Here is a 12,414-nt window from a genome sequence, read left to right as displayed (position 1 = left end):
TGTCTAGTTCCTTCACCAAATTAGGGAAATTTACTTTCATTAATTTTTCAAATAAGTTTTCAGTTTCTTGCTCTTCCTCTTCACCTTCTGGCATCTCTATGATTTGGATGTTGGTATGTCTGGAGATGTCCCAGAGGATCCTTATAGTATCCTCGTTTTAAAAAATTTTTTTTTCTTCTTGCTCTTCTGAGTTGAATGCTTATTTCTTCCTTATGTTCCAAATCATTGATTTGAATCCTGGCTTCCTTCCCTTCACTGTTGGTTCCCTGTGGATTTTCCTTTATTTCACTTAGTATAAACTTCATTTCTTCCTTTATGTTGTTGAGTTCTTTGAGCATCCTTATCGCTAGTGTTTTGAACTCTGCATCTGATAGGTTGGTTATCTCTGATTCATTTAGTTGTTTTTCTGGGGTTTTGTTCTGTTCTTTCTGTTCTTTCATTTGGGCCATATTGTTTTTCTTCTCATTTTGGCAGTCTCCCTGCGTTTGTTACTATGTATTAGGTAGAGCTGCTCTGACTCCCTGTCTTAGCATAATGGCCTATTGTAGAAAAGGCACCTGTAAATTGCATGGGCTGGAGCCTTAGGTAATCACCAGGGCGGGTCAACCCACTTCACTGCTTTGTGGCTCTGTGGGGGGGCAGGGGGGGTGCTCAGAGAGGGGACAATGCCGCTGCCTGGCTTCTGGAGGTATGCTCGGCACTCACCCCGTTTCTAGTCACTTCACCCACTTCCTGTATGGGACTTGCACCCTTCCAGCTGTTGCCCTAGTGGTGAATCCCAGAGTGGGTGGATTTGCATACATTCTAATTCCATGCAGGCCCTTTAAACCAAATCTCCTGAAAATCTGGCAGTTTCTTCTGCTGCCCCAAACTCCACTGGATTTTATAGCCAGAGGTTATGGGAATTTATCTTCCTGGTGCTGGCACCCTGGGGTGTGTGGTCTGGCCTAGGGCTGGGATCGTTTGCTCCCAAGGTATTCCTCCTGATTTTCATCCACCATATGTACATGTGGGATCATCCATTCACCTACTGCCTCTCTGTGCCACACCGTGTTTCCAACTGTTTCCATGACTCCACCCCTCCTACCCAGCTGGATGAATGTGGCTTCTTTAAAAATCCTTGGTTGTCAGACTTCCATACAGCTCGATTTTCTGATGGCTCTGAGTGTTATTTTTGTTGAGATCTAGTTGTGATTCTTTCTATGGTTGCACAAGGAGGTGAAGCATTTCTACCTATGGCTCCATCTTGACGCAAGTCTGAAAACTAGATGCTTTTTAACATAAAAATTAACATGGAATATTTATGAAGCAACAAACATACCAGCTTCCTATAAAAATGGCCATTATACCCATTCTAATCTTAAGAATTCATGTTTTGCAATAATATTTATTACTTTAATTTTTAATCTTTTTAAAAAGATTTTTTGAAAAGATTGTAACATCTAGTAAAATACCCAACTACATTTAAGACATTTTAAGTATTTAGTATTCTAACATTTCCAGTTACCTTGAAGCATGCATCTGTATGCAGATTCAGATATAGCATAGATGTGTGGAGGCATCTCGTGACGTTTCTTCCCTCTGTACATTTCAATAATATTCTCAGAGTAAATTGGAAGATTCTTGTAAGGATTTATGACTACACAGAAGAGTCCAGAATAAGTCTAGAATAAAAATAAAATAAAGTGTTTTAAAAAATGCATATATCAGACAAACAGAAATCACACAGTAATTTGAACAGGGACAACTCTATCTTTTGGATAATTAATCTATTCCCAATATTACATTTAGCCCATGATTGGCTATTCCAAACCACAAGTAAGCGATTCCAAACCACAGAGAGATTATTAAGTGACTCTCTCCTAGATTCACTCCCTCTTGCGTAAAATGGAAGTAATAATATATGCTTCATGTCTTTATAGGGTTACTATAAGATTCAAACAATGTTATTTGTCTTTTCACTTTCATTCTTTCCTGAGAGTACTAGGTATGAAAAGTTCATTAATACAGTTTCAGATTACACATTGCAACTAATCTTTAAGAAAATATCATTTAAGTTGGGATACTATCAAAAAAAGAATATCCACAATTATCTGGTAAGGTGATTATTAAAGAGATTTACAAAAAAAAACAACAACTTTTCACTTCTCTAATTTTTTTTGAAAATACAATTTTTTCATAAAAGTAATTTACATTAACTTGTTATATAGTTAAGTGGATTTATTTAAGTGATTAATAAATTTTTTAAACATTTCCCAAATTTCTAATACAGTAAATATCAATAAACGTAACCCACATAAACAAAAGCTCTTTGGGGGTCCTCAATAATTTTTAAGAGCCACTAGCTTAGAAGATACAATCCTTTCCTGATTTGTACAGTAATCAATACTCAGAACTGATGCTATGAACACTTTTGCCTTTTGGGTTTTTTAAGTTCGCATGGAATGATTTCTGAGAACAATCTACAAAATTGACCCTGGGAGTTTCACAGAAAAACAAGATCGGTTAGGATTGCTGCCAGATGCTCCAGTCCTCTGAGAGACTCAAGATGTCTGGAAAGCACACTCAGCTGCATTATGAAGCAGATCTTTTATTTAAGGTGATTGGGGTAAACCAACTCTAAAGGCAAGAGGACACTAAACCAGGATGAGAACTGATGGTGTTCAGCCCCTGGCCTGCTTCCCCAGAAACACTAAGGGAGTTCTAACCAACAGCTGTGTTGGGAAGGGCGGAAACCTTGGCAGTCGCCACCAGAAGGCACTCTAGAGACTACTCTATTTTGAACACTACAGTTACTAACGCTAAAACACGAGGATGAAAGCCTGCCAGGAAAGGTTGTTAAGTGTGATCAGAACTGTCTCTGTAGCTGTTCTCTGTCCCCCCTTAACTCACAGCGGCAGGCTCTAACGTGGACTGCCCTTCCTCCCCTAGATCAGAGGTATACGAGAGGACAAAGGGAAAAGGGCCCCTGTCCTAAGGTCACTGATTTCGGCTGTCTGCCTGCCTTACATCTGAATTGACCACATGGACATTCGTTCCTGTTTGCCTGAGCCAGAGTAATTATTGTATTATATTTGCCCCTCCCTTGCTGACCACTTAGCTCTTCAGACTGCTGGCTTCCTCACGGTGCAGCGCTGAGCTCAGACGGCCCTCGCTAACTCTTGGGCTTCTCACACCACTGACTTGGCTCTTTCTCCCAAATCAAGTCTCTTACCTAACTGGCCAGCCTCTCTTTGCCACCCACAGGACTAAGAGGCATAGAAAGAGAATAAAAACAAAGACTGTATTAAGGGTGAGACAGCTGAGGAAAGGCCATCTGAATAATTTGTTTTTGGGTTTATTTATACACAGTAACGTTTATAAATCATAACTATACATCTAAGTGAATTTTTATATATACAACCTCACTTTTTTAATTTAAAAATTAGATCATGGTTATCACGAAGCTACAGATTCTGTACTTCACTTTTATAAGAGGCAAATAATTTGACTGGCAAAAAGAAGAAAGAAAAGAAAAAGAAGTTCCCAGAAACATACATTCTATATGTATGACATGGTAACAAATCATAACAATGATATTTTTAATCAGAAATAATTCTAACATGTGTCTACCATGTGTTCGGTACTTTTCTGAGGACTAAGATTACAAAAATGAGTAACTCTCACAAATATGAGTAAGTCATCAAAAAACAAGATTAAATAATCATCAGTATCCCGTGCTTGCCAAAGACAGGCAGTAATAAATGTTTAAGTGGAAATATTAAATTTAAGTGCTTAAAGAGGTAACTTCTATCTAGAAAATTAGCTCTAATGTTGGGTTCCTGCATAACTGGCATGTATCACTTTCGTCTTTTCCCAAGGCACATGGCAGGAGACCAGCATATTCAAATAATTCCTTTGAGACCTTCGTGTTCAAATTAAACTCCACTGAAGTATTTAAAAACATACACTCTAGACATGAAGACAATAAATATACAGTAGACAAACAAGACACAATATATGACACGAAAAAGAAAGTGGACAAGAAGAGAAAGATTTGTAGAAACTATAAATAGAAAAAGCTACCAAGCAGAACACATAAGCCCCAGGCACTGAAAGCCCCGCCCATCTTGCCAGAAACTCTAAGACTAGGTACAAAAATTCAGACCTAGATCGTCTTTGATGTTCTTTATAAAGACTATTGGGTCAAAAGGAGGGATAAAGGAAACCCTATTAAAATAGTAAGAGCATAAAACTTGGTGACAGGATAGGATATATCCAAGGCAGAGTGAGAAGTCCCGTCCAGCTGAAAATTGTCCGTACCATGGAATGGGAGAGGTAAGAGCCCAGAAGGCAAACGGAACAATTCAGTTGTCCGCTATAAGCTATTAGGTATTAGAGGTTCAGCAGAAAAGAGGGAAAGAAAGAGGCATTTTTGAAACAGTGTGAATCTGGCAGCCACGTGGAAAACAGAGCGAAGGGCAAGAGGTGAGAAGCGGAAATGGAGACCACGGAGCAGCCCTGACGCCAAAACAGCCGCGATGCAAGAAAAGGCGGTACAAGAACGCGGAGGGGGTGAGGTGCATCACGGAGAAAGCTGGATGGAGACTCAACAGTACTGAGCGACTCCGAAGAGAGAAAAACTATTTAAGGCACGAGTTACAGCCTCCAGGGTTTGCAAGCTTTAAAGACTGGAACAGTTACTGTTGGACAAGAAAACTAATTTAATTTGTGGGAAAATAATGAATCTCCTTTTAACATTTTGAGATTGTACATTAACAGAAGATTTATTATAATAGGTGAGGCCAGTAGAGTGCCTAGTGAGCAGGTGGAAATACCAAATTGCTAAAGCTGGGAGAAAAATCTGAAGAACAGCCAAGGCTTGAGGGATAAGTCTGCATAGCCTTTAAGACACTGAATAACATATACATAAGAGAAATACAAAAATATTTCCACAAAAACCTTTGCAATTTTTCAAACAGGCTATGCTACTATATGCCTCCAGGATTCTATACATGCTGATCACTCTGCCTGGGATGCCCATCTCCTGCCTAGTATTGGGAAATTTTCTCATCCTTTAAGTGTCAGACCTCTGTTTAAAAAAGCAGGGATATAGATACATTATTTCATAGGTTTGAAGGGTTAGAGAACCAGGACATGGAGGCAGGTGCAGATGTCAGTGAAATGGAGCAGAAATTCAGAACAGGGGAGTGAACTGGGAGCATCACATAAACCTGCACCACAGCTGTAGCTCTCAGGAGACCAGCGAAAGAGAAGAAAGGATGAACAATTCACTTAACACCATCTGCACACACCACACCTAGATAAAATTCACATGTGTGTTTAGAAGAAAACAAACAACCTATGTAATAAGACTTTTGTCCAGAGGATTCAGAGAAAAAAATTACTGGTGGAAATGATCTACAAAACAAGCTAAAAGAAACTTTAGGAAATAGATTTATAGCTGCAACAGAATTTAATATAATATGGATTCTACTTATTAGAACAGAAATGCATAGGGAAAAAAGAGGTGACTAAGGCAAGGAAAGACTGTAAGGAACAATCTAAAATTTAAAAAAAAAAAAAAAAAAAAAAAAAGCCCACAGTGGAGAAAAAGGGTGTCAGGAAGTCAAGTGACAGAACAGACACATTCTGAGAGTGCCCTTCTTACAGAAAAATAGAACAAATGCAAAATGATAAAAAGAGTCAGATAAAACCAATAAAAAATACTTAGAGGGCAGATGAATGTGGAGAGAAGAGAAAGGATAACTAAAATATTAATTATTACCGTTCCTTTGGGGGGAAAAAAAACCAGAACTCTTTAAAAAGAATAATAAAAAATAAACTCAAAAACTGTGTGTGTGAGAGAAAGGGTATGTATCTTGAGCTAAAAAGAATTCATCAAGCCAATGAACACAGAAGGAGTCACGGCATTAGACTGTCACCATTTTGCAGCCTATGATAAAATAGATCTGAACAGTGCCCGCCCCTGGTGGCTAAAACCCTTAGGAGAATGGCAGACAAGGACACTCCCAACGCACAGATAGGGATCCAAATTCCAACTGACTCACCACTAACTCACTGATCAATCTCAACATCATAGTGAAAGACAACCTGGCATCATGTGTCTCCTGAATCCAAACCTGATCAAGCTTCTGGAACCAATTACCACTTTATAGGAAGTACCACAGGAAAGCAATCAACAAAATCCAAAATATGGGAAATTCTATAGCAAAATTGACCTTGTTCCTTCAAATTAAAAAAAAAAAAGGTGGGGGGGGGGATCATGTAGATAGAAGAGACATGGCCACCAATTACTATACATTGACTTGGTTTGGATTCTGAATTGAATAAACCAACAATAGTAAACAATTTCTTATATATAATAACGGGCACATGAAGTAACAGTTATGACTGAAATATAAGATAAATCTGGATCCCTGTGAGTCTATTTTTATTGTCTTGCATTACCTTGGATAATAATATTTTCAAATAATTAAAAGACACAAATGAGAATTCTGACAGAGAACTGGAAACTATTAAAATAAAACTCAAATGAAAATTCTAAAACTGAAAAACAAGTAACTGAAATTAAGAATTCATGCCCTGGCTGGTGTGGCTCAGTAGACTGAGCACCACCTGTGAACCAAAGGGTCACTGGTTCGATTCCCAGTCAGGGCACATCCTCAGTTGGGGGTGTGTCAGAGGCAACTAACTGGTTGATGTTTCTCTCCCTCTCTTTCTGCCTCCCTTCCCTTCTCTCTCAAAACAAACAAATAAAATCTTAAAAAAAAAAAAAATTCAGTGGCTGTGTTGAAAAGAAAATTAGAGCTGAAGAAAGAATCAGTTACTTGATATTTTAATTAGAAGCAAGTATCTATGGAAGAAAACAGGATGGAATTATAGAAGAATGTGAGCGATATATGAAACATGATGAAAAGGTCTGAAATACAAGGTATTTGAGTCCAAAAAGAAGAAAAGAGAGAATGGAGCAGAAGCATATATGAAGAGACAATGGCTAGGAATTTTCCAGAACTACCAAAAGGTATCAAGTCACAGATTCAAAAATGCTACAAATTCCAAACAGAATATATATATATATATATACACAAACAAACAAAAAGCCATCTTACCTAAGCACATCAGAACATCAGAGTAAAACTGCTTACTGAAAGCCAAAGGCAAAGAGGAAATTTTATAAACCACCGGTGAGGACAAAAAAATGAAATAAAAAGATTACCTTTAAAGAAACAGCAATAAAACTATAAGCTGAATTCTCAACACACTAAAAAGAAAAAAAGAAAGGCAGGGATAATACACTGCAATGGTATCTTCACAGGTTAAAAGAAAATAATTGCCAGCTCGGAATTCTAAATCGGGGGTTGGGGGAGAAGTTTAAAATGAAGATGAAATACAGACATTGTCACACAAATAAAGAGACCTTTTCTAAGAGATGAAAGCTAAGAGATGTAGAAAAAAATTAAAAGCAACAGAAAGTACATGGGTAAGACTGAATGGGTACTGACCAAGAAGGAGTAAGTATCTTGTGGGTTTTAAAATACAGAGAATTGAACAGCAGTGGCACATAACTTTGGGAGGGAGGAGTGAAGGAGTTCAAGGGCTCTGAGATCTAATGTCAGACAGACAGAGCTGCATTACTAAAAATAAAGATCATGATGATTCACCAGAAAGATAAAAATTCTACGTTTGTACATATGTGACAACATAACTTCAGCAGTATATAGCAAAAAAACCTGACAGAATTAAAAAGAGAAATACTTTAACAGTAGCATGGAACAAGCAGATAAAAATAAAAAAACCGTGAAAACATGTCAGACTGAATGACACTGCACATATAAGACACACTGCATCCAGTAGCGTCGTGGACATGTTTTTCAAGTGCACGATGACCTCTTATTCAAACTGATCATATGATGGACCACACAGCAAGTCTAACAAATTCCAAAGGACTAAAATCATTCAGGGTTATGTTCTTTGACCAAGGAGAGATTATTAGAAATAACAAAATAAACCTGAAAATCCCCTTGTGTTTGGAAATTAAGCAACTAAGTAACCTGTGGAGGCAGCAAAGACATCCTCCTTATTTTGAACTAAATGACAATAAAAACAAGACACATTAAAACTTGTAGAATACTGCTTAAGTTTATTACTTAGAATGAAATGTCTAGCCTTTAAGTACCTATTTGAAAATGACTATATAAAAAAAAAAATCAGTGATCTAAGTATCCATCTCAAAAATTAGATTATGAACAAATTAAACCCATAGAAACTACTGTTTAAAAAGAAAAAAAAAATGTAATAAACAGAGCCCCTTCCAATGGTGTCGGAGCTGCATCCCAGAGGAACTGCCTTGCAGACCTTATGCCTCAAACCTACAAAACGTTAAAACGGCAAAATAACCTTTGGACTGGACCTAAAAACAGCACTGTATTTCAAACAATTGTTTGTAAAGGTAATAAGAAATTAGATATGATGACTACCAGATTGAAAATTTAAAAACATTGTTTAGAATTAGAGTCACTAGTTAGTTTATTAGCACCTATAGAAATGCTTTCCGTCTATTGATGTGATTGTTCCCCTTCCCTTTCCCATAAATGCCCCTTGCCTTTGTGTCCGGATGGGAATACTATTTGGGCGGGCGTCTGCCTGTATCAATGTTTTCCAAATAGTTATTTTTTTTTAATCTCAAAATAAATGCTTGTTATCTCTCACTTTGGCCTTTTATTTTCAGGCTAACAGTACAGTCGTGGTGGCCACTTATGAGAAGGCTACATCTGAGAAATGTCATTGAGTGCACTTACACACACCTAGGTGGTATAACCTTCTACACACCTAGGCTACATGGTATAGCCCACTGCTCTGCAGAGGAGGAAAAATAATTTTCTCTCTTACTGGGTAGCTGCTGAGACATCCCTGTGACAAAAGATTAACAGGAGAAAAACAAACAGAAGTTTAATAATATGTATACCTCCTGTATACATGGGAGACCCAAGAAAACTGAGTAATTTGCCAAAATGGCTGAAGCCACTACCTTAAATACCATCTTCAGCTGAAGACAAAAGATTTTGGGGGTGGGGTGTCAGTTATGGAAGATTACTAGGGGCAAAAAGCACAGTAAATAGGGTAGGGTTGTTACGCAGATAGAAGTCTTCTGAATTGATTAGTTTCTAGAGCCAAGGTTATCCCTGTCTTCCAGGTACAGGAAGGAGGCACCCTGACCAATGGAGATTTCCCTTCCAAATTTGTTACCTTTTACAAAGGGTAACTTCTATGTGCTTTTCAGGGCTTCTCCCATGTCTGCTGCTTCTCAAAAATAACCCTTATGCCAAAGAGACATAGTTTGGAGTGACAAATTCTGTTCCCCTATAAGCTCCCAGGCCACAGGCCTGTGCAGCCGTTACTGTACTGGATCCTGTAGGCAACTATAACACAGTGGTATCTGTGTGATGCCCTGTGCTAGGACAGTACCAACTCACTAGGCCACTGCCATCCATATATACTCAGTTCACCATTTACCCAAACATCATGCAGCAGATGACTGTAGAAGAAATGTAACAGCTGTACTAAAGGTAGATAGATAGGTAAAGAATAAGGTGGTTTAGATGAAGGAAGGAAGGAAGGAAGGGAGGGAAGGAGAGAGGAAAGGAGGAGAGGACCAATAAAGTCAAAAGGCTGTTCTTTGAAAAGACTAATAACTGTCAACATAAGAAACAGCCCAACCTGTAAGAATTTATGAGTTTATTTGAGCCAAACCGATGACAATTGCCAGGAAGCAAAACCTAAACAGACTGAGGAAGTGCTCTGGAGAATGGCAGTTTTGTACTTCATTTTATACATTATAATCAAAAGAGGAGATGTAAGTGGGTTACATGAAATTCATTGGTGACATCTTTTCTATAGGTGGGTTCAGGGTAGTTATCAGTCAACAATTAAGGCAACAATAACAATGAGGGGATCTGTGGTCTCCCTCTGTTGAGGTGCCTGTGCATTTGAGGAATCTGGAAAAAGGAAATTTGACATTCCAAAGGTATGTTATTGGAGAGGCAAAAAGACAATAGACGGCCTTGATCAAGGTAAGAATTGTCTTTTTCTTTTAAATTTAAAAAATCTTTTAATTAGATAAAATAAACTAACAAATGTAGAAAAATATGAACTCAGCAACCAATCAAACAAGAAACAAGGTTTAAAAAACAACAAATCCTCAAAGTTATCAAACAAAAGAAAGGCTCATTTGAAGTCTGGGGAAAATACTTGGATGTGGCTTATTTCTGTCTCCTCTCCCTTTCTCCTCTCTCCTTCCTACTTACTCTCTTACTTAGTTTTTGGTCTCCTGTCCCCTCATCTTCTGTCTTCCCTCCTCATTCTCCCTCTTCCTCCTCCTCCCTGATCTTTCCAGCTCTCCAGTCTCTAATTCCCACTAATAACTAATCGGGAGTGGGGTTATGGATAAAGGTAGGTTAAATCACGATTGGAGGGTGATGTGGGTGAGGGAGACCCAGAAGAAGGAGCTGAAGTTTGGGTTCTGAGCCCCTGGGTGCCTGATAGGGACAGGACTACCAACCTGGTCCTAGTAGCCATCCAGGGGCTGGCTTTTCCCTCCTCAGCTCAGAACCATGGCACTTGGTACTTGAAAGATAACAAGATCCAGTGTTTGACAGGGATCACGCAGGGTATCAAAGGTGGCTAGATCTAGGGGGATTCCAACCCACAAATCGCCAAGACCCAGGCATCAAACTATCTCAGCCACCTGTGCAAGCAAATTTGGAAAAGTTTAGACCCTCCTGGTTTATCCCCTGAGCTTCTTTTTTATACATTTTAATTTTTACATATTTTGTAAAAGTTTTATACATTTTAGTATTTTAAGTGTGTTAAATTTTTAGTTTCATTGTTAAAAATAAGGTGGATTCTGAATTTTAAAAATAATAACTTACCTTTACCTAAATAAAGACCAAAACAACTACTGCCATGTGGTTCTGCTATGACATAACTCTTCTTAAAAAAAAAAAAAAATTATTTATTTGTTTATTTATTTATTTATTTTTAGAGAGAGAGGAAAGGAGAAGAGAGGGAGAGAAACATCACTGTGTGGTTGCCTCTCACTTGCGCCCCCAACTGGGGACCTGACATGCAACCTAGTTATGTGCCCTGACTGAGAATCGAACCAGCGACACTTGATTCGCAGGCTGATGCTCAATCCACTGAGCCACACCAGCCAGGGTGAAGAATTGACTTTTGTTAGGGAAGATTCTGGCCTAGGACATGGCTGCTCGCCATGACTTAATTTTAATTACAAAGTTTTCATTTCAGACCACCCTATGTGGTTACTTTAGGTCTCTGAGTTTGTAAAGCCACCATGCAGGCCTCCCTGAACTTGCTGGGTTTAGTATGTGGCTCCTTTTCGTCCACATAATATTGGTAAACCTCTGATGAGACTCATTAAAAAAAAGGTAGAGCATATTATTAGTATCAGGAATGAAAGTGAACATCACCACAAATCCTACAGAAAATAAGAGGGTATTATGAACAACTTTATGCCAATTAATTTGAAAATAGACAAATTCCTAGAAAAAGTTATCAAAACTGATACATCTATTGAAGAAAAACTTCCCCACAAATAAAACTGTATTATTTGTAAAAGAAATAACATCAATTCTAACCAAACTCTTCCAGAGAACACACAAAGATAAAATATTACTTAATTCATGTCATAAAGCCATCATGATCTTGCTAGCAAATATGACAAGGACATTGAAAGGAAGGAAAATTTTAAGTCAGTCTCACTCATGAAAATAGATGCAAAAATCCTAAACAAAACATAGAATCTAGGAATCTAGTAACATACATATACATATATATATATATAAAATATATAATATTACAATCAAAAGAGAAGACGTAAGTGGTTTACATGAAATTCACTGGTGAGAGATTATATATATATATCGTCGTCGTCGGCAGCCGTCCGTCTCGAGAGACGATGGTGTAGCTTCTTAAGAGTCTATCTGCACCGCCGAGAATGGCTGTGCAGTCCGACTCGGAAGTGACACGGTATCTGTCTCCTCCCGTGTTGAATCGACATCTTGCGATGACGCTGGAGTGTCCTCTCCAGTGAAGCTGAAGCTACAGAGCCTGGGCAGGGTGATATGGAGGGTCTGCTGTTGCCCATGCAGCAGACCCCCCCTCTCTTCGCAGCTGAAGTGTCCAAGGGAAAGACGGAGTCAATACAGCTTGGCTTCAGGTGCGCCGCAGGAGTTGCCGGTGTTGACTACAACGTCAAACCGCCTTAGGGACTCCGGCTCCGGATTTTCTGTCAGGGTTTACTCCCTTAGCCTTTCCCCTGAAGAGGTATGCCGCAAGGCAGCGGAGGTTTTTTGGAGTCTTATATATATATAAGAATACTTGGTCCTTGCAAGG

The 12,414-nt window shown here is 38.5% G+C and overlaps 1 protein-coding gene across 1 annotated transcript in view; it reads right to left on the bottom strand.

Moving 5' to 3' along the window:
* MYH10 (myosin heavy chain 10) overlaps positions 1–12,414 on the bottom strand; it is a 139,457-nt gene that overhangs the window by 112,842 nt on the left and 14,201 nt on the right. Inside the window, exon 3 of the mRNA XM_090291349.1 lies at positions 1,508–1,664. Within this exon, the coding sequence (XP_090147475.1) occupies positions 1,508–1,664 (157 nt within the window). The remainder of the gene's footprint in view (positions 1–1,507; positions 1,665–12,414) is intronic.

Source organism: Furipterus horrens, unplaced genomic scaffold, assembly GCF_987537825.1.
Source record: "Furipterus horrens unplaced genomic scaffold, mFurHor1.1.pri manual_scaffold_11, whole genome shotgun sequence".
NCBI classification, from domain to species: domain Eukaryota; kingdom Metazoa; phylum Chordata; class Mammalia; order Chiroptera; family Furipteridae; genus Furipterus; species Furipterus horrens.
Note: the sequence above shows the minus strand (reverse complement) of the source record. Positions and strands in the feature narration are given on the sequence as shown.